This window comes from Erythrolamprus reginae, chromosome 3 (genome assembly GCF_031021105.1).
Source record: "Erythrolamprus reginae isolate rEryReg1 chromosome 3, rEryReg1.hap1, whole genome shotgun sequence".
In the NCBI taxonomy this organism is placed as follows: Eukaryota; Metazoa; Chordata; class Lepidosauria; order Squamata; family Dipsadidae; genus Erythrolamprus; species Erythrolamprus reginae.
This window is the reverse complement of record NC_091952.1, coordinates 32,592,332-32,620,016: the sequence shown is the minus strand read 5'-3', so window position 1 is coordinate 32,620,016 and position 27,685 is coordinate 32,592,332. Positions and strand designations below refer to the sequence as shown.

At 40.2% G+C, this 27,685-nt stretch overlaps 1 protein-coding gene across 2 annotated transcripts in view; it reads left to right on the top strand.

The window, feature by feature from the left end:
• The window catches only part of TOP1 (DNA topoisomerase I), a 64,175-nt gene that overhangs the window by 24,918 nt on the left and 11,572 nt on the right, over positions 1-27,685 (top strand). The window contains exons 7-16 of one of the 2 annotated variants that reach the window (XM_070744749.1): positions 14-89; positions 507-607; positions 4,906-4,931; positions 19,337-19,458; positions 20,141-20,263; positions 22,258-22,445; positions 24,231-24,375; positions 24,628-24,771; positions 25,382-25,567; positions 26,370-26,438. In XM_070744749.1, the coding sequence (XP_070600850.1) occupies positions 14-89; positions 507-607; positions 4,906-4,931; positions 19,337-19,458; positions 20,141-20,263; positions 22,258-22,445; positions 24,231-24,375; positions 24,628-24,771; positions 25,382-25,567; positions 26,370-26,438 (1,180 nt within the window). Of the gene's footprint in view, positions 1-13; positions 90-506; positions 608-4,905; positions 5,022-19,336; positions 19,459-20,140; positions 20,264-22,257; positions 22,446-24,230; positions 24,376-24,627; positions 24,772-25,381; positions 25,568-26,369; positions 26,439-27,685 lie in introns of both variants that reach the window. The other variant, XM_070744748.1, reaches the window with a different exon arrangement.

Sequence of the window (27,685 nt, the reverse complement as noted above, 5' to 3'; positions counted from 1 at the left end):
TTTGCAATTTCAGCATTGACTATAAACCTAAGAAGATTAAAACTGAAGATGTAAAAAAATCAAAAAAACGAAAACAGGAAGATGAAGAGGTATTGTTTACATTCTATTTTATGGACTGCCAATAATTTATGACAGCAGATCAGTGTTAGTCACAACATATATTTAAATGTTGGCCAATATATATATAGTAAGAACCCTCTATTTAGCTTGAACTGTGGAGATAAAACAAATTTGTAGTTGATGCAGTATAAATATAGCACATTTACTTAATACATTTTCTCCTTTATTACAATTTACCATATAGGGCTTACAGAAAATCAAATTTCAATTTAAGCAGTGTTGATAATGTTCCTCAGACCTATTATATCCACTTAAATCTAATTATTCATAATCTGACATTAATTTTGATCAAACTGTCTCATAGTCTCAGTGTACAAAACAGCTGAAATGCTTGCATGCTAAACTTCTTGTGATACTATGGTACATTTTCATTTATCTCTTTTTAGGAGATTAAACCGAAGAAAATAAAGAGCAAAGATAAAAAACCACCAGAAGTAGAAATGAAAAAGAAAAAAATTAAAAAAGAAGAGGAACAAAAATGGAAATGGTAACACCTACATGCATTTGTATACATGTCCATCATGAAAAATTCTTTCTTAATATTAATATTAGGCACAACATAGAAAAGAAGTAAGAAATAACAAAAAAAATAGTATGAGACTAGAAAAAGGAAAGGAAATACAGTATAGCTAACTTTTTTTTATATCATTCACTTTACATTTCTATCCTTGCAAACTACCTTTGTTTCAAATAATATTGAAAAGCCCAATTTGTCTGCATTTAGGTTACTCCTAGGTATTTTTACGTATAAAGTAACCAAATAAATATATTCAGGGAACTCTCAGGAATATGGGAGAGAATCATTAGCCAGGTGGCTAGGCCTAGAATTCAAGTGACTACCCTCTGACTTTATAAACACTGCTCTTGCTTGTCCTAATATGTACAGTGAATTTTTAGGGTCAAAAGCACTATCTTAATAACTCACAACATTGCCATTCTCCATAGTGGGTGGAGCTAACATCCAAGAATGGGATGGCACTGTCTCTTCAGCAAATGAGGACTGTGTCTGTCAAATTGTATAAATAAAATAAATATTTTTGCCATTGTGCCTTAATTCCCTCTTTTTGATTCAGTCCTCAGGCAAGAAAGGATGCATGTATTCAGCCTCCATATTTGAGGTGTTATTCCATCCAGTCATCGAGACATTAATGAGTTATTCTCCCCAGCTGATTGCCTTTTCATTTGCAATCGCTGGGTCAAGTGCAGCAAATGGGCTTCTGTTCTCGCCATTAGCCAAGCCTCCAGGCGAGGGCCCTTCGCTCCAGCAGGCAAACTATTAATTGCTGTGGCCTCAGGAGCGCTGCTCCATCCTTTCATCCGGCTGTGGAGATGTTTTGCAGTCTGGCCACAGAGCTCTGCTTCGAGAGCAACTTTACAACTTCCTAAACTTGATTGCTCTGATCTGACCAAATTGATGAATCGTCAAATGAGTTCTGTGCTCAGGTGACCAATGGCCAGAGTAATTGCGCACTACGATACTGCTGAGCCAGGGAGAGATGCCTTGAACTACTTTTTTCGCTACAGAAGCTTTCACACTTGAACAGCCAACAGTTTCTGCCCTTGGGTTTCAACTCCATAAGCCGATCTGGCTTCGCTCCTGTTATGGGGGGCTTCGGAACCAACCGACGAGGCTCTTGCAAGAGACTTTGCCTCCTGCGTTGGGTGAGCCAAGTGCTCAAGCATTCCTGTCAGTACCGCGGGAATCAGTAACATTGGTGTCCATTTTGGACACAATCCGAAGTAGTGGCCATTTTGTTTTTTGATTGACCATTCTCCGGAAGGGTGGCCATTTTGTAGCCATTCTTATCGGCAGCGAGGCCATGGCCATCTTGGGCTCCTGACAGCCATCTTAAGTGACATTAGACTGCCTTAGCATTGCGATTCGCTCATAAGGTGCTCTCCAACTTCCTAAATGGTGGGTCACAGCGGGAAGCATAGCAGGGGCTGCTCCAGTACCAAGCATAAGGAGGCTGAAGTCTCCACATCACCTGAGGCAAATTCCAGATTGAACAGGCCCCTCCTCCTATAAGCAGGCCCCTCCTCCAACTGACCTTCCCAAGGTCTCCAAGGCAGCCCAGAAGGATGAGAATCATCGGGCCAAGGCCCTGGAAAAGATTTGCATGAAGTCCAGCCACAGTTGCATAGGGCCAGGGGAGGCTGGTCAGGGTTCAATGGCCTTAGAGATTTCTGACTGTCCAAGTACCAGCTGTGTGAAGGTAGCCTCTCTGCACCCTTCTGGACAAGCCGGACTTGCAGATTCTTGGGATATATACATTTATAGATGAGAAATAATATAAGCAATATATTTGTTCCTTTCTTAGAGCTATGGCTTTTCTTTTGAGTTTTGTGACCATTATCCTATCCTGTGTCATAATTGCTATTCTTTACTGAGATGCAGGCATTGTGATCATTGCTGCAATTGTTTATATTTTCTGCCAGCTATGCAGCAGCTAATTTTAATGCAGAATGTTTGTTTCTGGTGCATTTGTTAGTCTGGGCTTTTCTAGTTAAACCAATATACTTAGGGCTGTTTGACATGCTGTATTTTTTGCAAGCAAAATGCCCAGTGCTTCTAAAATATGCCACTAAATTCCAGTGGCAAACAACTGAGAAATGACAGAGGGCAGAGGAGAGAGATGGGAAGACAAGAGGGTAAAAATATTCTTTCTTGCATCGTAACCTATGAAAAATGAACTTCTAATCAAATCAAAAACACCTGAGACTTTCTATTCCCATCTACTTCACTGATGTCACTAGTGCTGCTTACTCCAACAGCCTCAGATAAAGAAATTTTAAAGAAACGCTGGCTTGCACAACATGATCTGGCCAAAATAAAGACCTTTACATACTATTTATTTCAGTAGGCAAAAAAAAAACCCAAAACACCCAAGATTAATTTCTCTGCCTCATGTTTTAAATAACATATTGCTATTGTTAACATTTTAAATGATCTTTGAAATCTGTGTCTGTAATAAACTATGGGAAAATGGGTATCTGAATACAGTGATCCCTCGATTTTCGCGATCTCGTTCTTCGCGAAACGCTATATCGCGATTTTTCCCACCCGATGACGTCACTCTCTTCCTTCCTTTCTCATCTTTCTTTCTCTCTCTCTTTCTCTATCTTGCTTCTTCCTCTCTCACACTCTCTTCCTCCCTCTCTCATCTCTTTCTTTCCTTCTCTCTCTTTCTCTATCTCTCCCCCTCTTGCTGGTGGGCGGCGGGCGCCGGGCGGGTGAGCGGGGGCATCAGCGAGGAAGACCCAGGGAAGGTTCCTTCCGCCGCCCAGCAGCTGATCTGCTCGGTAGCGCAGCAGCAGCGAGGAGCCGAATCGGGGTTTCCCCTTTGCGTGGGCGGCGGGGAAACCCCGATCTTCGTCTGCTCGCTGCTGCTGCGGCCGCCCAGCAGCTGATCTGCTCGGTAGCGCAGCAGCAGCGAGCAGACGAAGATCGGGGTTTCCCCGCCGCCCACGCAAAGGGGAAACCCCGATCTTCGTCTGCTCGCTGCTGCTGCGCTACCGAACAGATCAGCTGCTGGGCGGCGGAAGGAACCTTCCCTGGGTCTTCCCTGCCGCCCACGCAAACTCCACCATCTGCGCATGCGCAGCCATGAAAAAAAGGGCACGCATGCGCAGATGGTGTTTTTACTTCCGCAACCCTACATCGCGAAAAATCGATTATCGCGAGGGGTCTTGGAACGGAACCCTCGCGATAATCGAGGGATCACTGTATACACTTGTATAACATTTAGAGCTTCCTAAGGCACATGGAGTTAAATCAGAGGGCACGTGAGACATTGCCCTATTTCAGTTCCAATGCTGATTTTCAGCCTTGGGGACACCCTCCAGAGGTGTTAGGGAAGCTTCCTGAAGCTTCAGAATGCAAAAATCAGCCCAGTGGGCAAACTGGAAGTTCGGAAAACGGACTTCCATTTTCCCTGTTGTGCTATTTTTTTGCACTCTGGAGGCTTCAGGAAAGCTTCTTGAAGCCCCAGAGTGGGAAAAAACAGTCCAATGAGCAACAACCAGTTTGGTCGTTTTTTCACAGTTCCAGACTTCAGTGAGGCCTTTGGGCATTCACATATATAAGATATTCTGATATTATACTGTGGTCCTATTGGATAGATGCTGTACTAGATAATGTTTATTGATAAAATTCTGATGGGCCCATTTTTAAAAATTAGGGCATTACTTTTATACGTGTTCTAATGTCATCTAAAATTGGTTATCAGTTTCATTCTTGGCATATAAATTCAGAAACTTGGTCTTGTAATTCCTTGGTCATGTATCAAAGTAGGTAACTGTTTATACCACTCTATCCATTTTATATACTTTTCAAAAATGGTAATTTGGGGTAATTTATTGGATGTTTCCTGAGATGTTTCACTTTACATTTTAATGCAAAAATATAGTAAATTTATATTAATATGGGATTTTATATTAATATGAATTATGTTACTAATAGAATTGTACGTTTTAAGTACTATTTTATGTAACTTAGGAGTATTAGCAAGAATGTTCTATTATCCTCATTTACCTGTTTTGTACTTGCATATAATAAAGGTAATTGATTTATTGTTTATTTTGAAATTCTTTATTTTATAAAATATCTTGACTATAAATAAGTTTTAACATTGGTATAGAAAAAACCTAATAATGTGACATAAAGGCAAATCAATACATTAAGTGAAGAACATTAACTATTAATAAATATAAATATATGTTTTTAGGCACAGTAGCTGGATGGATACTTGCCTTACTTATTTCATCTCTTCCTCTATTTTAAAGGTGGGAAGAAGAACGCTATCCTGAAGGTATTAAATGGAAATTCTTGGAGCACAAGGGTCCTGTGTTTGCTCCCCCATATGAACCATTGCCTGAAAATGTCAAATTCTATTATGATGGTAAGTTATAAAAACTGGTGCTTTGTAGAAGAGCAGAATTAACAGCTATTTAGTATCCTAAATCTATGAGTTTTCATGGGCAGAAATGGTAATGGTTTTGCTTGCAACTGATCAGTATTTATCTGTATTTTATAATAGTAAGGAAAGGGGCCAAATTGCATTATACGTTGTGTTGTTTTGGGGCTTAAATAGGTATACTATAGAAGAAAACATGGGTACCAGGATTCTAAGTTCTATGATGCTCAAGTATACTTCAGCTTACTAAATTGGTGGGACAGTGGTTAAAGTACAGTATTGCAGGTAAACTCTGCCCGCAGACCAGAATTCCATACTGATGGGGCTCAAGGTTGACTCATCCTGCCATCCTTCCAAGGTTGGTAAAATGAGAACCCAGATTGTTGGGGGGCAGTATGCAAAATAATGCTTCTGAATTGAAAAATTAATTTATATATCAAGTTACTGCGGGTAGGAAGGAAAGAAATAGTTGAATGTTTTTTGCATTTTCTTTATTTCTTTATTTATTTCATTAACTCCTTTTTATTGTAGCTTCTAACATACATTGCTACTTCTGAAACTGTCAGCATTTTAGTAATTCTTTTAGCTGTTGTTAATCATTACTGTTATGCTTCATTACAATAGTGTGCTCCTGCTGCACTATAAAGCCCCCACTCCCATTCATGTTAGAGGTGTGTTTTGAATTAAGAGGCAATCCCACTTCTCCCCATCCCTCCCACAACCTGTTCCTTCTCTCTCCATCTTTTAACTATATTTTACCTTGATTAAGAATTCTATTCTTATTCTTTTAAATATATTTATGTATTAGGATTTTAATGTTTTAGTTCTGGAAGCCACCCAGAATTGTTTGCTATAAGATGGACAACAAATCCAATAAATAAATATTTTGTTAATAATTAAATTGCAAGGTTTTTTTTCTTTTCAAACTATACACTTGGTTTAATCTATAGGTGACATTTACACTGAAAAAAGCTATCACCAATATGGTTATTTTTAATAAATTCTCATTTGACTTGAAGAATTGTCATTCAATTGCTGTCTCTATATACATGCTGAAAAGGAATTTTAAAGTGTGGGTTATGCTTTCTCTGTGTAGGCCCTAGCAAATATTCTAGAGCTATGACCAATATATTAGCATCCTAATTAAAGCCTTTTCCATCTGATTTTTCAGTGACGGTCTATTGGTGTACTAATTCTGATTCTACAAGTGGGATGTAGATGACAGCTATTATATAAATTAATTTATTAAAAAGGGAAGCTTGTATTGGAGTTACTTATATGCAGAGGCATTCTATGTTAATTGAAAAGGGAGTAAGTTGCTTTTCTGGAAATGTTTATATTGTCAGACCTTTAATGAGATGTATGAACAATATTGTGGTCTTCTAGACAAATCTATATGAAGATGCTGAATGCAGGAGTGCATTCTTTGCTCTATACGCTAACTGCCACATCTTTTGGTGTAATAAGATGCACTTTCTTTTCCTCCTTTCAAAAAGTGGGTGGGAATGTCTATGCATCAGGCTGTTGCACAAATGTTGCTGAAGCCCCACCTACCCGTTGGCCCCATCCTTCGACATCTGCCTCCCAGCAATTTGCCTCCTTGCAGCAAACAGCCTGGTCAGCTTCAGAACATCCTGATTCAGCATGAAAGCTGATTGATGGTGTGAACTGTGTCCCTGAATGCTGCCTATCAGCAATTGTAGGCTGCGAGGATTGCCACTGCCTATCTCTACTGTCGCCTATCACTGTGCACCCCATTTTAGGCCTCCACACATCCCATTTTCAGCCTCTGCGCACCTCAGTTTCAGTCCATTCAAGGCGGCAGAGATTACCACCGCTACCTAACCCTTCTGCCAAAAATGGGATATGTGGAGGCTAAAAATTGGACACATGGAGGCGGCAATGGTGGTGGTAATCCCCGCAGACTGGAACAGCTGATAGGTAGTATTATGAGAAGCAGATCCAACCAGCTGCTCATGATTAATCAGGCTGTGCTAAAGCTGACCAGGCTTTTTGCAGAGACAGAGGCAGATTTTTTTGTTTGTTTTCCTCCCCAGAAGCTAGGTGCGTCTTATAGCCCAAAAAATACAGTACTCACCATTTCCCCCCATCAATATTTGAGATATGAGAATCTCTATTTTAGGGTCTATAAATCCTTTCTCCTTCCATTGCTTTAAAGGGAACCTGAAAGTTGCAGCTGCTTCATGGAGATTGTAATTTTTTACCTGTATCCTCTTGTAATTCATCGGCAAAGCTTCTTGCCTGTTCTTAATCTATAGAAGTGCTCAATATTGTTATTAGTGGTGAAAGCTGGGTTCAGTGTTCTCATATACCCAGAATACATTTTCAACCAAAGATCAAATTAGATTATAGGAAAATGGATGTGTTTTAAGCCTTGTAATTTTGTTTGTTATTTGTGAGACATTAAATAATATTTTAAACTTTACATCAGAAACATAGAAACATAGAAGACTGACGGCAGAAAAAAACCTCATGGTCCATCTAGTCTGCCCTTTTACTATTTCCTGTATTTTATCTTACAATGGATATATGTTTATCCCAGGCATGTTTAAATTCGGTTACTGTGGATTTACCAACCACGTCTGCTGGAAGTTTGTTCCAAGGATCTACTACTCTTTCAGTAAAATAATATTTTCTCATGTTGCCTTTGATCTTTCCCCCAACTAACTTCAGATTGTGTCCCCTTGTTCTTGTGTTCACTTTCCTGTTAAAAACACTTCCCTCCTGAACCCTATTTAACCCTTTAACATATTTAAATGTTTCGATCATGTCCCCCCTTTTCCTTCTGTCTTCCAGACTATACAGATTGAGTTCATTAAGTCTTTCCTGATACGTTTTATACTTAAGACCTTCCACCATTCTTGTAGCCCGTCTTTGGACCCATTCAATTTTGTCAATATCTTTTTGTAGGTGAGGTCTCCAGAACTGAACACAGTACTCCAAATGTGGTCTCACCAGCGCTCTATATAAGGGGATCACAATCTCCCTCTTCCTGCTTGTTATACCTCTAGCTATGCAGCCAAGCATCCTACTTGCCTTTCCTACCGCCCGACCACACTGCTCACCCCAAAATCCTTCTCTTCTGAAGTTTTTGCTAACACAGAAGTGCCAATGCAATACTCAGATTTAGGATTCCTTTTCCCCAAGTGCATTATTTTACATTTGGAAACATTAAACTGCAGTTTCCATTGTGTTGACCATTTATCTAGTAACGCTAAATCATTTACCATATTACAGACCCCTCCAGGAATATCAACCCTATTGCACACTTTAGAGTCATCGGCAAATAGGCAAACCTTCCCTACCAAACCTTCCCCTATGTCACTCACAAACATATTAAAAAGAATAGGACCCAGAACAGACCCTTGTGGCACACCGCTTGTAACCTGTCTCTGCTCAGAATACTCGCCATTAACAATAACTCTCTGATGTCTATGCTTCAGCCAGCTTGAAATCCACTGAACTATCCAGGGATTAAGTCCAATCTTCACTAATTTATCTATCAGCTCTTTATGTGGAACCGTATCAAAGGCTTTGCTGAAGTCCAGATAGGCAATATCCACGGCACCACCTTGATCCAACACCTTTGTGACATAATCAAAGAACTCAATGAGATTAGTCTGACACGATTTGCCTTCAGTAAAGCCATGCTGATTTGGGTCCAATAAGTTATTGTTTTTTAGATGCTGATTTATCCTCTTTTTGAGTAGAGTCTCCATCATTTTAACTACAACTGATGTCAAGCTAACTGGCCTGTAGTTACCAGCTTCTTCTCTACTGCCCTTCTTGTGGATAGGCACAACACTGGCCATTCTCCAATCCTCAGGAACATCTCCTGTTAACAGGGATTGGTTAAACAAATCAGTCAGGGGGGTAGCAATGACAGATCTGAGTTCTTTAAGAACTCTGGGGTGGATGCCATCTGGACCCATTGCCTTATTTATCTTTAATCTTTCAAGTTCTTCTAAGACATCGGCTTCTAAGATCACTGGAGCTGAATCCGTACAGCTGGAAGCAATGCTATATCCCTCTATAGTATTATTTTGTAAGGTGTCTTTTGAGAAAACTGAACAGAAGTAGCTATTGAAATGGTCAGCGATCTCCTTATTCCCATCAATGCATGTATTATTCCCGGTACTAAGCTTTGTGATGCTGCAGTTTCTCCGTACTGAAGGAGCGGGTCCAGCAGTCACATGGGTTGCTCATGTCCAATCCGGTGGAACTGAGCCTAGTATTAAAAAAGCTTGCCGGATCCGCCCCTTCCCCAGAATTCGCTCAGTTCGCATATCCTGCGGTTGTATGTGATAGCTCGTTCAACATTCTAACACCTTCCCTTCGATCTTTCCTTCAAAAAAGTAGTAAGATTTATTGTCTTTATTTTATTACTTGCACTATTTGCGCCAGCCGTTTTAAAAAGGAAAAAAAGTAAAAGGCGGCTAGGCTTTTTTACTTGGGAGAAGTTGCGGTTTCGTTTTCCCCCGGCGGTTTTGCCGGTTACGATTCCTGCGGCCGCTTGTGGATTCTTCTAATCCCTTGGCCTGGAGGTCCTGGTGCAAGTATTTATCATTGGATTATTGCTTATTTATTGTATAAAAATATATTTAAGGGCTTATAAAATACCTCCTGCGGAGTGGGACGCCTCTAGTCTCCTGGACTTAGTCGATCGCTTTTCCCTTAAGAAATTCTACGAAGCGATTTTTTGGCGCGAAGGCCTTCGCGCCCTTTCTTAAAATATCTAGGCCTCTCGTGTTGGCCTTCTGCCAGCCGCGTAGGCCTCAGTCCACCGCGTGGATCCGGGAGCGGGCCTTGGGGGTCCCAGGCTAAATTCTCCACCGGCCTAGCCTCCAACCAGAGTGCCTTGGTTTTACTTAATTGCAAAGTTTAGGGAGGCTGGCCCCGCTGGATTTGGGGGCACGAACTCTGGGTTTGCCCAGATTGTCCTCACGTTTCAGCAGCTTCGAGGCCTCGAAGCAGGATCCATTCCTCTTGGGAAGTCCTTGAAATCTTCTCCTTATAATTTAGTTATTGGCTCAGCCTTGTCTTCTGTTAATTGTCAGACTATGGCTACTTTTCCCAAGAGAGGCACAACTAAAGGTCCCAGAGAGGCCAGGCCTACAGGCGATGAGATTACTAGTATCCCCCAGGCCTCTTCCTCCTCTTCTCCAGGGGCCCGCCCCTCGACCAAGGTCACCAGGGCCGAGAAGAGAAGGGACCTAGCCCTACAAAAGATTCATGATAAATCAGCAAAACGTTTGAAAGTGCAGGCCCAAGTAATCAGTAGTCAAGACCCACCAGAGGCCTCTAGTCTGCCTCCTTCTGGGGTCCCTGTGTTATCTCTGGATGAGCCAAACCTAGACAGACCCCAACCTAACCTATGGGGCATAGGTCCAGAGGAACCAGATATTATGGAAGATTCCCCCCAGCCAGGATCCTCCCAGGCCTTTAGGAATTCTTCTGCCATTTCTGCTGATATTTCCAGTTTACCTCCTGAGTTCCAATCTATTTTTGCTGTGTTGTCCAAAGCCATTGATGCCAAACTCTCCTCCATCAATGAGCTTCCTTTACCTCTTCCTCCTTCTCGTTCCTCCCGTCCCTTGGGTTCTTCCCCAGCGGTCAGAGCTCCTATTCAGGATGACTCAGAGTCCTCCCAAGATGAATATGAGGATGTAGAGGAGGATGAAGACCCTTTCCAGGGCTTATCAGAGGATGAGGAATCCCAAATAAAGGTCCCTCCTCCTATTACTATTTTCCCTTCTCAACTATTCAAATCTCTCCTCCTCAAAGCTAGAATTTCTACGGGATTAGCGGCCCAGGAGAAACAAGCCTCCACTTCCACTGATCCCCCGGAGGAGAATTTACCTTACTTCACAGAGGAACAGGAGGATAACGAGGTAATCCCTATGCCTAAATTATTTAAAGATGCCTTACTTAAACAGTGGGATTTTCCAGCCTCTGGCCTTAATCCCTCTACCAAGGACAGAAAGTTGTATAAACTCTCCTCTTCCTATGAAGAGCTTCTATCTTTTCCCAAACCAGATGAACCTGTCAAAATTCTTCACTCGGCAGCGGCTGTGCCAGGCGAGGCGGAGGAAGTCCTCCGTCCAGAGGACAAGCGCATCGAGCAAATGCTCAAAAGAGGATTCTCCGCTGATTCCTGGGCCATTAAAAGTTCTGCAGCAGCCTCCTTCTTCTCCAGAGCCATGCTGCTGTGGCTTCGCCAACTTCAACAGCACATTCCTCCAGATGACTTGAGAGGTCAACAAGACTTCAACAAGGTCTTTGCAGCTGCCCAGTACGTGGCTGATGCCACCTTACAATCTACTAGATTTTCTGCTAAGTCTATTGCAGCCTCTACAACGGCAAGAAGACTCCTATGGATTCGCCCTTGGCAAGCGGGAGTTCGCCAAAAGTGGCAGTTATCCCAGGGCCCCTTAAAGCGCGACCTTCTCTTCGGTGATCTTCTGGATCCTCTCCTCACGGAGACCACAGACAAGAAGAAGGTTTTGGGTCCAACCACAAAAAAGGTTACTAAAACGCAGTCCTTTCGTCGCCCAGGGCGCCAGCAAGATCAAGCGGCTTCCTATCAGAGATCTCCAGGTCAGTATTCCCCCCGCTTTCGTTCCCAAGGTAGGAACTCCAGGGGTAGGGGTTTTCGTTTCCAAAGGGGAGCTGCCTCTAACAGGGCTTCAAAAAAACCTAGATGGTAACCTTTCCTCCATTCCCATAGGGGGTCGCCTAGCTCATTTCGCTGCAAATTGGCGTCTCACCTCCAAGGACCCTTGGGTCATTGACACTGTTCAAACAGGCCTTCTTTTAGAATTTATTTCTCCTCCCCCTAAACGTTTTATTTCCTGCCCTTCGCCCAGGTCATCCTCAGATTGTAACCGTATGGAGGAGGCCATTTCTCATCTATTGTCCATTAGAGCCATTCAGCCGGTCCCTTCCGGTCAGAAGGGCCTAGGTTTTTACTCCATCCTATTTATGGTTCCAAAGTCCTCCGGAGGTTGGAGAGCCATTTTGGATTTAAAGAAACTAAACCTATTCATCAAATATAGGAAGTTTAAAATGCACTCCTTGTCTTCTATTTTGGCCGCCATTCACTCGGGAGATTTCATGGTCTCCTTAGACCTCACTGAGGCCTACCTTCACATTCCTATAGCCAAATGCCACAGGAAATTTTTACGTTTTTCCTTTCAAGGCAGGCATTTCCAGTATAGGGCGATGCCATTTGGCCTTTCCTCGGCCCCTCGGGTCTTCACAAAGCTCTTGGGGTCCCTGGCGGCCTATATCCGGGCGTCTCCCATCCACATTTTATGTTATCTTGATGATATTTTAATTCATGGGAACTCCCTAGAGAGAGTGAAATCAGACCTTTCTGTCACCATGTCAGTCCTTCAGGACCATGGGTTTTCCATTAACTTTGAAAAAAGTCACCTCCAACCTTCCACTTCCATTCCTCACCTGGGAGCCATTATTGATTCAAAATCTTCCCAGGTTTTTCTCTCTCCCGAGAGAAAACTCAGTATTGTGGAGTTAATTTCTAACATTTTATCTAATCCTTCAGTATCCATAGTTACTCTATCTTCCCTTTTGGGGAAGATGGTGTCATGCATAGGCATCATTCCCTGGGCTCGCCTTCATGCTAGGGAACTCCAGTGGCTTCTGTTGCCTTTTCAGAGATCGGGGCACAGCAACTCAAATCGACGCATCGTCATTCCACTGAGTGTTCGCAGATCCTTCAAGTGGTGGAAGTCTCCGGCCATGGACAGAGGATCCCCGTTCAGGTGCCCGGATCAATTTGTCATCACCACAGATGCCAGTCTATCGGGATGGGGCGCCCACGCCCAGGGGATGATAGCCCAGGGCACGTGGTCCCCGGAGGAAGCTTCCAGGCCAATAAATTGGCTAGAGTTAAGAGCCGTCTCCCTGGCTCTGAAGCATTTCTCTCCTCGCATCCCCAACCGGCACGTTCTCATTCTCACCGACAACATTGCCACAAAAAGCCATATCTGCAGGCAAGGGGGCACGAGATCCAAGGCTCTCATGAGGGAGGCCCTCAAGCTGGGCCTTTGGGCGGAAAAACATCTCCAGTCGCTCCTAGCCGATCACATCTCGGGGAGTCTCAACATCCAGGCGGATTGGCTATCCCGAGCAACGATAGACCCAGGAGAGTGGAACCTCCATCAAGACCTGTTCCATCAAATCACCCTCAGATTCGGCCTACCAGTCCTGGATCTCTTCGCGACCAATGCGAACGCCCAACTCCCTCGCTTCTATTCCAGATTTCCATCCCCGGGAGCGGAAGCGATCAATGCCCTCCGGAGTCCATGGCCTCCAGGCCTACTCTATGCATTTCCTCCAATTCCAATCCTCCCGGACGTGATTCACAAGGTCCTCACCGAGAGGGCCCGAGTAATCTTAATCGCCCCTCATTGGCCCCGCCGGCCCTGGTTCGCAGATCTCCAACAGCTGTCCGTCCAGGACCCTTGGCGACTCCCCGTTTCGGGGGATATGCTGCGGCAGGGGGCCTCTTTCCATCCAGACCCGGAGTGGTTCCACCTCACCGCCTGGCTGTTATCAGGAGAGATTTAGAACTGCGTGGGCATGACCCCGATTCAGTGGAGGTCATTCTAAAGGCCAGAAGGGGCTCGACCAATCGAATCTACGACCACACGTGGTCCAAGTTTCACCAGTGGTGTCTTCAGGAAGGTCTCTCCCCTCTGTGCATCCCCATACACAGAATTATTTCCTTCCTTATGCAAGGTTTCCATAAAGGACTCTCCACCAGCACCCTCCGGCGTCATCTGGCAGCCATTTCATCTGTCCTAGGGGGCCCCCGCAGACAGCCTCTCCGATCCTTCCCTGAAGTTCAGGAATTCCTCAAGGGCATAGCCAACCTCAGACCTTCCAAGGTCCACAGGTATCCATCCTGGGACTTGCCACGGGTTCTCCACTCCCTCACGCAGGCACCATACGAACCCCTAAAATCGGCGTCCCTCAGGTACCTATCCTTTAAGGTAGCCTTCCTGGTGGCTATTACCTCTGCCCGACGCATTTCGGAGCTGGCTGCCCTCTCAATCAGGCAGGACCTTTGTCAATTCCATCAGGACAAGGTAGTCTTGCGACTGGACCCCACCTTCTTACCCAAGGTCAGTTCCATGTTCCACAGATCTCAGGATATTGTCCTACCTTCCTTCTGCCTCCAACGAGACCATCCCTTGGCAATTAGATGGCACACCCTGGATCTCACCAGAGCGCTGAGAATATATATCCAACGCACAGGACCCTTTCGGAGGTCAGAAGCACTTTTTGTAGCCTATCATCCCAGAGTCATGGGGGCCAAAGTGTCTTCAACAGTAATAGGCCGTTGGATCAGAGGGACTATATCTAAGGCCTATGAGTCGGCCTCCCTCTCAGTTCCAAGGAACATCACTGCGCATTCCACCAGGAGCGCAGCCACCTCGGCCGCTTGGGCGACTCAAGCCCCGTTGGAGGAGGTCTGCAAAGCAGCCACTTGGGCCTCGCCAAATTCCTTCATCAGGCACTACAAAATTGATTCTTACGCTTCAGCGGACGCTGCCTTCGGCAGAAGGGTACTCCAATCCGTTATCTCACACGATAGCAAGCTAATCCCACCCTAGGGACCATCTATTGGGTATGTCCCATGTGACTGCTGGACCCGCTCCTTCAGTACGGAGAATAGGCGTTGATTGCTTACCTGAACGCCTCTTCTCGTACGGTGAGCGGGTACAGCAGTCACTTCCCGCCCTTGTATGTGTCTTCTTTACCTTTCTATCTCTTTCTTCCTCTAACAATGAGAGTTGAACACTACAGAGCTTCACAACTGAGCCTAGTCTATGGATTCGCGAATTCTGGGGAAGGGGCGGATCCGGCAAGCTTTTTTAATACTAGGCTCAGTTCCACCGGATTGGACATGAGCAACCCATGTGACTGCTGTACCCGCTCACCGTACGAGAAGAGGCGTTCAGGTAAGCAATCAACGCCTATTTTCTTCTTCCTGTCACTAATATATCTGAAGAAGGTTTTATCCCCCTTCTTTACAGATTTTGCTATTTCTTCCTCTTTTGAGGCTTTAGCAGCATATATTATCTGTTTCGCCTCCTTCTGTCTCATTTTATACAACTCTCTATCAGCTATACTTCCAGACTCTTTATACCTCCTATAGGCAGCCTTTTTTTCATTGACTATAGCCCTTACATCATTGCTAAACCATAGCGGTTTCTTCTTCCTTTTACCTTTAGTTACTTGCTTTACATAAAGTCTTGTGGCTTTTAAGATGGCCTTTTTTAATACAGTCCACTGGGTGCTCGCTCCTGCCATTTTATCCCTCCCCTTTAATTCATTATTTAAATATTCCCCCATTGCATTAAAATTTGTTTTTCTGAAATCCAATACTTTGGTTGCAGTATAGGATTGCTCACAATCAGTTTTTACATCAAACCACAAACATAGATGGTCACTGCAACCTAAATTTTCTCCCACCTTGACCTCTGAAACCCGATTCCCATTTGTAAAAACTAAATCTAGAATATTCTCCCCTCTAGTTGGTGTCTTAACTAGCTGTGCCATAGCTGCTCCTGTAAAGGCCTCTACTATATTCTTACTTTTGCATGTAAGGGCACTGGGGATATTCCAGTCAACATCAGGCATGTTGAAATCACCCATAACCACAATATCTCCCTTTACTGCCATTAGGGTAATCTCATCCACCATCTTGTTGTCATGTTCCTCAGATTGCCCTGGAGGCCTATAGATCACCCCAATTCTAATGACAGAACCGTCTTTATTTTGCATGCAAATCCAGAGGGTCTCCAGATCTTTACATGTATTTTGAATTAGTATTGTTTTTAGACTTTTAGACTGTTTTAAACTGTTTTTAGACATTAATTTTGTTCTTCTAGGTCTTGAAGGCAGGTTAATTATGGATCTCTGGTTAGATTTTATTTGGCATTTGTTTTCCTGACAGTTTATATTCTTTTATAGGTTGTTTTTTATTTGTAAGCCACCTGGAGATGTTTAGGAATTGTATGGTCTATAAATAAAACAAAAGGTAGAGGTTGATGGAAAGATAAGTAAGATATTGTATAACAAGAAATTAGTACCTGAAACTGAATTTGCAAGACTGTCACAAGAGTTTATCTCAGTCCAGTTCTGCCTTTATGTTAAAGTTCTACCTTCAAGACAGATTTTTAGTATACTGGTCACTTTTTTCTGGCCTCGCAGGATTCTAAGGAGAGATAATTTTAGACCTGTTGCTTTATTTCTTCTCAAATTTTTATATTTAGATTCAAGGGAAAATAAAACCAAGCTCACTTTTCCCTTATATTCCATACACTGATAATGTAGCCTGAAAGAAAGCACACTTGCTTTTTAAATACTAAGACACCTCCTCCTCTGTTTCTGACTATTTATATATATTTGGGGGGGAAACATACTATCATATTTCTGCCCTTCAGATTTAAATATCTATTATAGAGAGCAACATTCATTAACAACAATTGCTGCTATGTTACTATCTTTGAATTCATTTGAAGGATACCTTAGGAGTATCTTGGAACAATTTGCCTCCAGAAGTTGTAAATGCTCCAACACTGGAAGTTTTAAAAAAGAAATTGGATAACAATTTGTTTGAAATGATTAGGGCAGTGGCTTTCAACCTTTCTAATGTAGTGACCCCTTAATACAGTTCCTCATGTTATGGTGACCCCCAACCCTAAGAGCTTTAAGCTGATTGGCAGGAAGGACAGAGGGACATCCCCACTGTAAATGCCTGATTGGTTGGATTGTAAAATATGTTCCAAGGCACCAGAATAGAAGCTTTAGTTCCTAACACCATGGCAAATTTGTCTTTTCCCATGGTCTTAGGCGATCCCTGTGAAATGATCGTTTGACCCCCCCAAAGGGGTCCCGACCCCCAGGTTGAGAATGATTGGTGTAGGGTATCCTGCTTAAGTAAGGGGTTGTCTAGAATACCTCCAATGTCCCTTCCAACTCTCTTATTCTAATTATGGTGAAATGACTTAGCCTAAATCAATGATGGTGAGGCATTTTCATCAAACTTGTTAAAACTCTCAGCTGCTTCCCATAGTATGACTAGTATTCTTAAAATTCACAGAGGAAATTCTTCCTTCTGCCTGCCAAACATACCCAAGAGTATTTAATGTGTGCTTTTTCCCTGTGTCATAATTACACAAGTAGAAGTACTATACTAGTAACTGGATTTCTCAAGAATCACATATTTTAAAATGACCTGGATTATTTGTTTTTCTTTGCTACTTTATTATTATTATTATTATTATTTGTTAGATTTGCCCCGAGTCTGCGTACAAATCTAATAAATAATAATAATAATAATAATAATAAAGTAGCAAAGAAAAGCAAATAATCCAGGTCATTTTAAAATATGTGATTCTTGAGAAATCCAGTTACTAGTATAGTACTTCTACTTGTGTAATTATGACACAAGAAAAAATCACACATTAAATCCTCTTGGGTATGTTTGGCAGGCGGAAGGAAGGAAGAATTTCCTCTGTGAATTTTAAGAATTCTGTGGAATGCTGACAAATTATGCAGCCTGAAACTGTTTTAGGTATATTGGATAGGAAAAAGAGACATCAGATATACTGTATATTATTGCAACAATTGCTTGCCCTTTTAGCTGTGGAAGAAGCTGCCATATCACGTGTCTATGATTTTATGTTGAGCTTCTACCGGTATTATATTGTTGAGTAAAGGGGTAAATGGGTCAGTAACAAATTGCTGAAATGTGAAGAATAGAATAGATAGACTAGAATAGAATTCTTTATTGGCCAAGTGTGATTGAACGCACAAGGAATATGTCTTTGATGCATATACTCTCGAATGCACCTAAAGAAAAGATACATTTGTCAAGAATCATGAGATACAACACTTAATGATTATCATAGGGTACAAATAAGCAATCAGGAAACAATCAATATTAATATAAATCATAAGGATACAAGCAACAAGTTATAATCATAAGTGGGAGGAGATGAATGATAAGACTAATAGTAATAGTAATGTAGCCTTTAGTGAAGTGGTGGTGAGGGAATTATTTGTTTAGCAGAGTGATGGCATTCGGGGGGGGGGAACTGTTCTTGTGTCTAGTTGTCTTGGTGCACAATGTTCTATAGTGTCATTTTGAGGGTAGGAGTTGAAACAATTTATGTCCAGGATATGAGGGGTCAGTAAATATTTTTACTGCCCTCTTTTCGATTCGTGCAGTATACAGGTCCACAATGGAAGGCACGTTGGCAGTAACTGTTTTTTCTGCAGTTCTGATTATCCTCTGAAGTCTGTGTCCGTCTTGATGTGTTGCTAACCGAACCAAACAGTTATAGAGGTGCAGATGACAGATTCAATAATTCCTATGTGGACAGTTTGAGCTTCCTGAATTGGCACAGAAAGAGCATTCTTTGTTGTGCTTTTTTGATAATATTTTTGATGTTAGGTGACCATTTTAGGTCTTGAGATATGATAGAAATTTAGTTCATCTATTTCTGTCTCTTGTCTACTTTATCTGGGAGAGCTGACATCAATCTTGCAAATCTGAAAATATAAACTTCCCACTGCCACTTTTAACTAATCAATGCAGGTCCCCTCCTAAGTTTCTTTCTGATTGTTAATCCACTGGGGGGGGGGGGGCTGCCTCTCTCATCTGATTGTTTCCTATGCAGCATTTCTTCTCCTGTGTCCCAAGGTCATCCACACATTACATTACAGTTATCTTCTTGACAGCCTTCTCTAAAAGAAAAAAAAGGCAGGTTGAAGATTGATAATTATCCAGTAGAAGGTGGTGGAGGAACAGCTTCTTTCAAGGCCAATTGAATCAACCCCCTTTCTAAGAATGCATAATTAGTACTTTCAAATGGCCTCCAATGCCACTTTGCTGGTGTTCACCAAGCCAGCAAGGCAGTAATACAACTATTCTCACAAAGAATTCTGTATACTTCAAATCAATCCCAGACCACCTCACAAGATATTTTTTCTACAGCTCAGCTGGACTTGACTAACTAGTGACCCATTTTAAGGTCACGGCAACCATTATAAAATTGAGAATAAAACTGAAGACATTTGTTATTTTCCTTCGCAACAAAATAGCTTTTTTGCAGGATGATTATTTTGCTTACACTGTTTTTCTGCTGGGAAGTGTGCCTCTGGATGTTTTCTATGAGCAACTGGAAGGTTGAATATATTTCTAATGTTGCCTTGTTATTTCATACCTACTTTTTGTGCAGGTAAAGTCATGAAACTGAGTCCCAAAGCAGAAGAGGTTGCAACTTTCTTTGCAAAAATGCTTGATCATGAGTACACTACAAAGGATATTTTCAGGAAAAATTTCTTTAAAGACTGGAGAAAGGTATGAACAGCCTTTTATGGAAAGATTGTTTGTGGTGGGCTTCTTCATCCTTTTAAAAATATGAACATTTACAGACATCTCTTCCATGGTAGATTAAAAATTCTCTCTAATGCAATCCCCTGGCCATGCCCATTACCGGACTTTGAGCCATTGGGGACAGGGCCATGGAAGTGGCAGGTGGGTGTGACTCTGTGCACTCTACTTCTGCAAGCAGCAGGCATATGCACACACACTTCATTTTGCCCATCACTCATGCAGACCCATCCCTTCACACACTGGTCCACAAAAAAGCTGGAAACGTTGGGGAGCTCTGCTCTAATAGAACCTTAAAGTGTGGGGTCCAGTTTCATTTATATATTTATTCATTTATATATTTATAAAAGCTAAAACAATGATTTCATATGTCTCTTAGTAGTGCAGTTCAATTTAGGAGGAATCCAGGTACTTATTACTGACAGTGAATATATTTCTTGTTAGCTTTCTTAAAAAGTCTTGGCTATGAAAATTAACATGATTTCTAGAAATATCCAAAGAGATGTTGGTTTTTATTATTATATGCATGCTTCTATTTTGGCATTCAAGCCAGAGTTTATTTCATGGAGAAAAGACAGGATATAAGTATAATAAATAACTACATTCATATATTTTATTTATCTCATTTACTTCTGTTTTCTTCTTGCAGGAAATGACTTCAGAAGAAAAGGGAACCATCACTAGCCTCAGCAAATGTGACTTTGATCATATGAGTCAGTATTTCAAGGCCCAAACAGAAGCTAGAAAGCAAATGACCAAGGATGAAAAGCAGGTATTTATTTATTTATTTATTCATTCATTCATTCATTCGATTTTTATGCCGCCCTTCTCCTTAGACTCAGGGCAGCTTACAACATGTTAGCAATAGCACTTTTTAACAGAGCCAGCCTATTGCCCCCACAATCCGGGTCCTCATTTTACCCACCTTGGAAGGATGGAAGGCTGAGTCAACCTTGAGCCGGTGATAGATTTGAACCGCTGACATACAGATCTACAGACAGCTTCAGTGGCCTGCAGTACAGCACTCTACCTGCTGTGCCAGCCTGGCTCTTTTTGTAAAAAATCTTTATGTTAGGAATATTTAAAGGACAAGTAAAGGACCTTTACTTAGGAGTAGGCTGTAAAAATAGAAGTCATAATTGGAATGCTCTCCAGCTACATTGCATGTTCTCAGTATATCAGATTTTACAAGTGTCTTTATTTCCATTATAAGTAAAATGGAAATGGCTCTTCTTCAGGTAAAGAAGTTAATATAAAGGATACCACATGTACATTTTGTGGGTCAAGAACTAATTCTTCCACCTTGTTCTGAGATGAAATAACTTCTATATTATTTAGAATAATCAGATAAGTTTTGACAAAGTTAATTTCTCTTTACGGTGTTCAGAAATTCACACAGTAGTCTGCTGCTTAAATGGAGAGAGGTGACGGATGTCAAGAGATCCACCAGGGTCTGTTCTTCCTGGCCCCCTCCCTGGATGGAAGGCAATATTCTGACCTCCCCAGATGGAAGGCAATATTCTGGCCAGCAGTATTCTACCAGTGTTGCTTGCACAGATCCTTGAACTGTTGGATCTTCCTCTTGATCTCAGGGAAGGTCTCAGCAATGGAATCATTGGCTAGATCATTGCTTTGCATCCAGATTTCATTGAATTCCTCCAAAATCAGCATCAAAGATCAATATTAGGCTGATGTCACGGACCATCTTAGCTGTCTTGTGTCCAGCTTGTTCAATGAGTAGAGCCAAAGAAAAGTCTCCATGTATTCACGGAGATGATCCATGTAGTCATTGTATTTTGATGTTTTTTAGAATTTATCTTGTTTCTCCTGTTCATTTTTATCCAGTATTTGCTGTCCAGAATTATGGTTGCAAGATAGGTATTACATAAACTTATACTTTTAAAAGTAGAAGCAAAATCCTTTCATTCTCTTTCTACATGATCACAGAAAGAAAGAGATTTGGCAAAGTGGAATACAAAGGGAAAATATATCTGTCTAAACTGCCGTAACACCCATTATTTGATTTTAAAAAACTATCTGAAACATCTGGTTCTGTATTATATATAGAGTTCTCGGAGAGGGGCGGCATACGAATCTAATAAATTATTGTGATTATTTTGATTATTATTATTTTGATTATTATTATAATTATTATATAAAAGGATAAAATCTTGTGGATTGATGATTGAATCATATCTTGTTGGGAATAAAAGGGATGCTAAGGAGGGTCAAGGATAAAGATATGGGATATGGGTTCTGTAAAGAACATTTGTAGTTTGAACATTTTTTCAAAACCACCTGTAATACACTATACAGAACACTTCTTGTTTTTAACCTGAAACAAGGAAACCTTCTGTAGAGAGAAACTTTCTGTAGAGAGAAACGAAAATTTATCTTCCATGATGTTAAATTTATGTTCATTCAGGTTTAGCCCTAGATTAGTATATGAGGGCACACAATGAGCTATTTATCTGAATAAACCCCCTGAACTAAATACGATTCACTTATTAGTAGATCTGTATGCAATTTCCTGAGGTAAGTGTACATATTATGGTTATAAAGCATTCATATGATCTTGCTGATCAGCTTTCAAGCCCTTTCTATGATGTATAAACCAAATGGCATTCTTGTACTACACATGGACCAAGAGTCCTGTGCCTAGGAATCTACTAAACAACAGCTGATTTATTTGCTCTGAATAATTGATATAACAATTTTGGATGTGTTATAATTTTTTTAAATCTTTGTGTGCATGTGTTCTTCTAGAGAATTAAAGAAGAGAATGAGCGGTTATTAAAAGAATATGGTTTTTGCGTCATGGATAACCATAAGGAAAGAATTGCCAACTTTAAGATTGAGCCTCCAGGTCTCTTTAGAGGACGTGGTAACCACCCCAAAATGGGCATGCTGAAGCGACGAATAAGGCCTGAAGACATCATCATCAATTGTAGCAAGTGAGGATGGGAGGGAGACTGCATATTTCTAGGAATAGGTTCTGATTAGAGAGAACAGCAGCTAAATACAAGCTTTTTACTCAAATAGCATCTCTTACAAATTTGTTCTATCTATAACCTCCTAGAAGAGGAAAACTGGTGCATTTGATCAGATAATGCCAATTGTTCAAAATACACAAAATAATGTCATGTCATTAGTATGTAAGAATACTTTTTTCTTTAATATAGCGTGAAGTGTTAAAGTAACACATACTCAGGTCAGCTTTGTAATTTATAAATGGAAACTGTAAGTGGTTATATTTACATCTTTTTTGTAATAGAAAATTTAGATCAGCTTATATTTGGACACATAAGCATTATTATGTGCTTATGTTATAAACTGCCTTTCTGCTGCTATATTTACAACTTATAAAATATTAAAAAATAACAAAATCAATACAATTAAAATAAGCACTAAAATGCAAACCAAGTTAGTATAATACCTCAAAAGAGGCAGAGTTTTGCTTTCTTCATAAATATTGGGAATGTGAGAGCCAGTCATTTTTCCGGGATAGACAAAGGTCATGTAGCCTAAAATAAGCCCAAATAAAGTTTCTGTCTTAGCATAAAAATGGGATTTTTTTTCACACTCAAGATACTGATGGTTTGATCTGCTGGAAACTCTTTGTTTCAAGACCTAATGTAGTCTAAGGCTGAAGAACAGCTTGGCTACATTGCAAAAATACTTTAAACAATCATTGGTAGGTTTATGTCTGAGGAGCAGCATTTTATCCGTAATTTAACCAATTTAAAGGATTTATTGTTAGGAATGGGTAGCATTGGGCATGGAGCAAAATGAGGGGTAACAGGACAAAGTCATTACGAACCTGACTTCAACATCATTTGACTTACGGTCTTCACAGTGTAATGCACTATTTACCATCTGAGGGTTTTTTAAATTTACAATTCAATCTTAATGAGGCAAATAATGGCAATCAAGCAAAGAAGGATAGAGTGATCTCTCTTTATCCTTTTTGATTGGCTTCTGTGCTGCCTTGGAGAAAATGAATTCCTATGGAGTAAGATAAGCTACAGTAGTTAGACTAATTGTGGAGAAATAAATCCACATGTCACACGAAAGCAAAAACAAATTGACCACATCAGTGCCAATTAGCCTGTCAGTTTTGTTCAGAATAAATTCTCATTTATAAAATCTATTCATGAATGCATAACATTGAGATTCACATATTCAAGCTTGTCTGATTCATAGGCATTAAAGTCTACGAATACTGGCTGTTATTCATCTAGAGTTTTGAGTGGTGACCCAAGAAATTGAATGAAGCACTCATAATATTAATACTCAGATAACAACATCTGCCCATCCTAGGTCATTAAGAAGGACTCTGTAGGTAGATAAAAATGCTAACTGTGTGATTACCCATAATAATAAGCCAGTCTGATCTAATGGTTAAGGCATCAGGCTAGAAACCAAGAGACTGAGCTTTAATGCCCCTTTAGACATTAAAGCCAGCTAGTGTCAGCCCAGCCACCTCACAGTGTTGGTTGTGGGGGAAATAGGAGGAGGGAGCATTAGGTATGTTTGCTGGCTTGGGTTACTGGTAAAAATAATAAAAGCAGGACATAAATAAATTAAATGTCATAAATAGTGTATCATACTGTAGTAGTTATTATGATGCCACCGTTCATTGCCTGAATCTTGCTGAATAATTCATTTGCTTGCTGATATTCTATGGCTTCCTTATGAATTTTCCTGTTTTGAAAAATCTTTGTGTTTTTCCTGCCTAGGGATTCTAAAGTCCCTCCCCCTCCCCCTGGCCGTAAATGGAAAGAGATTCGGCATGATAACAAAGTAACCTGGCTGGTATCATGGACTGAGAATATTCAGGGATCTATTAAGTACATCATGTTGAATCCCAGCTCTAGAATCAAGGTACCTTTTGTGTCTAGACTATTTGTGTCATGACAAATATGCTTTATGGGAAAGATATATTGCACATCTGAAGATCCAAACCAGACTTTTTAATTTTTTAAAAAAAATAGATAAATTATTATATTTTAAATTAGAAGTGTCAATCCAAAGTTAGATCATATCTGATTAAATGAAAAATTATATCCCCTCTTCAAATAAGAGCCCTGCTACCTGAGCAACCCATCACGTTGTTTCTTGTGATTTTCTTGGCAGGGTGAGAAAGACTGGCAGAAATACGAGACAGCTCGGAGATTGAAGAAATGTGTAGATAGGATTCGAAATCAATATCGAGAAGACTGGAAATCCAAAGAAATGAAAGTGCGGCAAAGGGCTGTGGCATTGTACTTCATTGATAAAGTGAGATTTTAAATTTTACAGATTCTTTTTTTTTGGTGTAAATAGAACTACTGAATACAACTTAGGTATGCATTAGGTATAACGGATACTAGAGAAATCCTTGAAGAATGACAGGAAGGAATTTAAATGGACAAGAATATTATCTTGTAAAGCTGGGGATATGCAACCTCATCTAACAAATTGACCGTTCAGATAAAACTCTGCCTACTTTCCTAGAATGTACCTGCACAAATAATTTGGCTTTTCGTTTTGCAAGGGGTGAGGTGTATAGGATATTCTGCAATAACAGCTCTGGTATTAAAGAATGGAAAACAGTAGATGCATCTCTGATAGTAACCCCATGTTGTGCTTCTCTTATTTACATGTTTCCATGTCAGTTTATGTTAAGTACATATTCCCGTGGAGCCAAGTAGTCTAAATATGCATAACTTTTAAATTAGTGTAATTCTTCTAGTGAATTAGTAGATACCTCAAATTTTGTTGTGGAATTTCAAATGAATAGTTTCTTAGCTTAGTGCCATAACCTCCTGCTATCCATTACATAATTAAAATGTTTTCATCTGTTTAAACTGACCTTTATTTTTTCTCTCCCACTATTCAATATTTGTAGCTTGCTCTGAGAGCTGGCAATGAGAAAGAAGAAGGGGAGACTGCTGATACAGTGGGCTGTTGCTCCCTCCGTGTGGAACACATTAATTTGCATCCAGAATTAGATGGTCAGGAATATGTAGTAGAATTTGATTTCCTTGGAAAAGACTCCATAAGATACTATAACAAAGTACCTGTCGAGAAAAGGGTAAGGGACTCTACGAAAAAAAATCCACAAATAGTAGTTTATCTTTTAAATTTCCCTTGTTTTTTGGTTGTTCTTCAGGTAATCATTCTGCTTGATTTGGTCAATGTTTCATCAAATTCAGCATGCATATATGTGCTATAGCTTTGTGTTTTTGGAAATCCTCAAAGTCACAGAGGCAGAACCACCTTGCTGTACTTTGTCTCCAGCAACTGCTGATAATAAAAATCACATTTTTTTCTTTTGAGCATGAATAATAATTGTTTTGAAGTCATAATCACTGGCATTTGTCAATATTCTTACATTTAGTATTTTTAATTTTAGAATGCTTACATTCCCTCTGTTTATCCCCTATTTATTTTATTACCAAATAAAAACATTTTTTGTTATAAAATGGACTCTAATTGATTCACATTGATTCACCTTTAGAATTCTGTTCTGCCTCTGGGAAATTTAACAGTGAAATAATAGTCGGATGATTTTTATTACATACTACAAACATAACTAGCACACTGCAGATAAAGGATTTCAAGTAAAAATCTGATGTCACATATCTGGTTATGGTTTGCATAGCCTGGTTGGTTATACCCATTAGGTCATAAAACCTGGTTTATAAACCACAGTACCTGAGTTTGCACTAGCAGCCAAAGCCAAACAATCCATGTCATTCAAAGCGTGTCATTCACGCTTTGTGTCCAGCACCCATATCAATGTGGTGTCAGGTAATATAGTGAGGAAAGTAATGTGCCAGCAGAGTCTCCAGTTTGTTTGCTTCACATTTCTGTCCTTTGTAATTAATTTTCAGGTATTTAAGAATCTTCAGTTATTCATGGAAAATAAGCAGCCAGAAGATGATTTATTTGATAGGCTTAATGTGAGTACAGTATTCTCTTTTCATACACTTGAAAGCTGTATGAACTACTGTATGCTTGGAATGATGTTTCTTAAACTTTCTTCTGTGAAATTAATACCCATTGGTTGTTCAGGTATGTCTTGGAATAAGAGAGCCAGTTTGATCCAGTAGTTAAGGCACCATGCTAGAAGCCAGGAGACTATGAATTCTAGGGGTGGAAGCCAGCTGAATGACTTTGGGCCAATCACCCTCTTTCAGCTCAACTTCACTCCAAAGGATTGTAGTTGTGAGGAAAATGGGAGTAGGAAGGAGTAATAAATATGATCACAACTTTAAATTATTTATAAAAAATGATGGGTTAAAAAAAACATTTAAAGATGTAATTTTGCATTTAGTAAAAGATGCAGAGCTGTCCTAGAAAACATTAGGAGTATATTGTTAGCAGCCAAGTTTTGATTTGACAAAACATTGGCAAATGAAGGTATATCTATCATTGGATCTATGGTATTTATTTGTGCATTTGTTTGTTTATTGAGCAAGTATAGGATTGTAGTTTGTATGAGCATACTGCGGAGAGGGGCGGCATACAAATCTAAATAATAAAATAAATAACATAAGTAGAAAGCAATGCTAAAAGAAGAAAATAGGACAATAGGACAGGGACAGTAGGCACTATGGTGTGCTTATGCATGCCCCTTACGTAATAGAATAGATAGACATTCTCTTCTAAATTACCTGTACTTTATAATAGAATATTTTTACCTCTAGGCTGAAATGTGAGACCTTGGTGTTTTCTCTAGAGAAATTACTTTGTCTTAATTAACACCTTTAACGATTTTTCCAAAAGTGAAAACTATAGTATTTATATCCTTTTAACTGTTTTATAATGTATTTAAATAAGATAGATGATTAAGAATTATAGAAAACTTTGGTTATTTATCTTTCCTTTAAAATTTAAGGAAATATGCTGCCACGTATTTCATTCATTTCCACCAACCTTTTAGGTTTAATAGCCATCATGTTAATATCACACAGATACCAGCAATTATCCAACTGAGTAGAAATGAAGAAAAAGTAGAGAAGTCATCATCTACTTTTAGGTCTACAACTCCCATTAATTAAAATGGTTTTAGGCCACATTGAATAAGAATAAATTGTTAAAAATATCTGGATCATATGAAGTAAACATACAAAATGCCTTAACTTTATAGTTGCTCTTGTTTCGAATACAGTTACTGTTTCTACGATTTGCACTTCCCAGTTATATT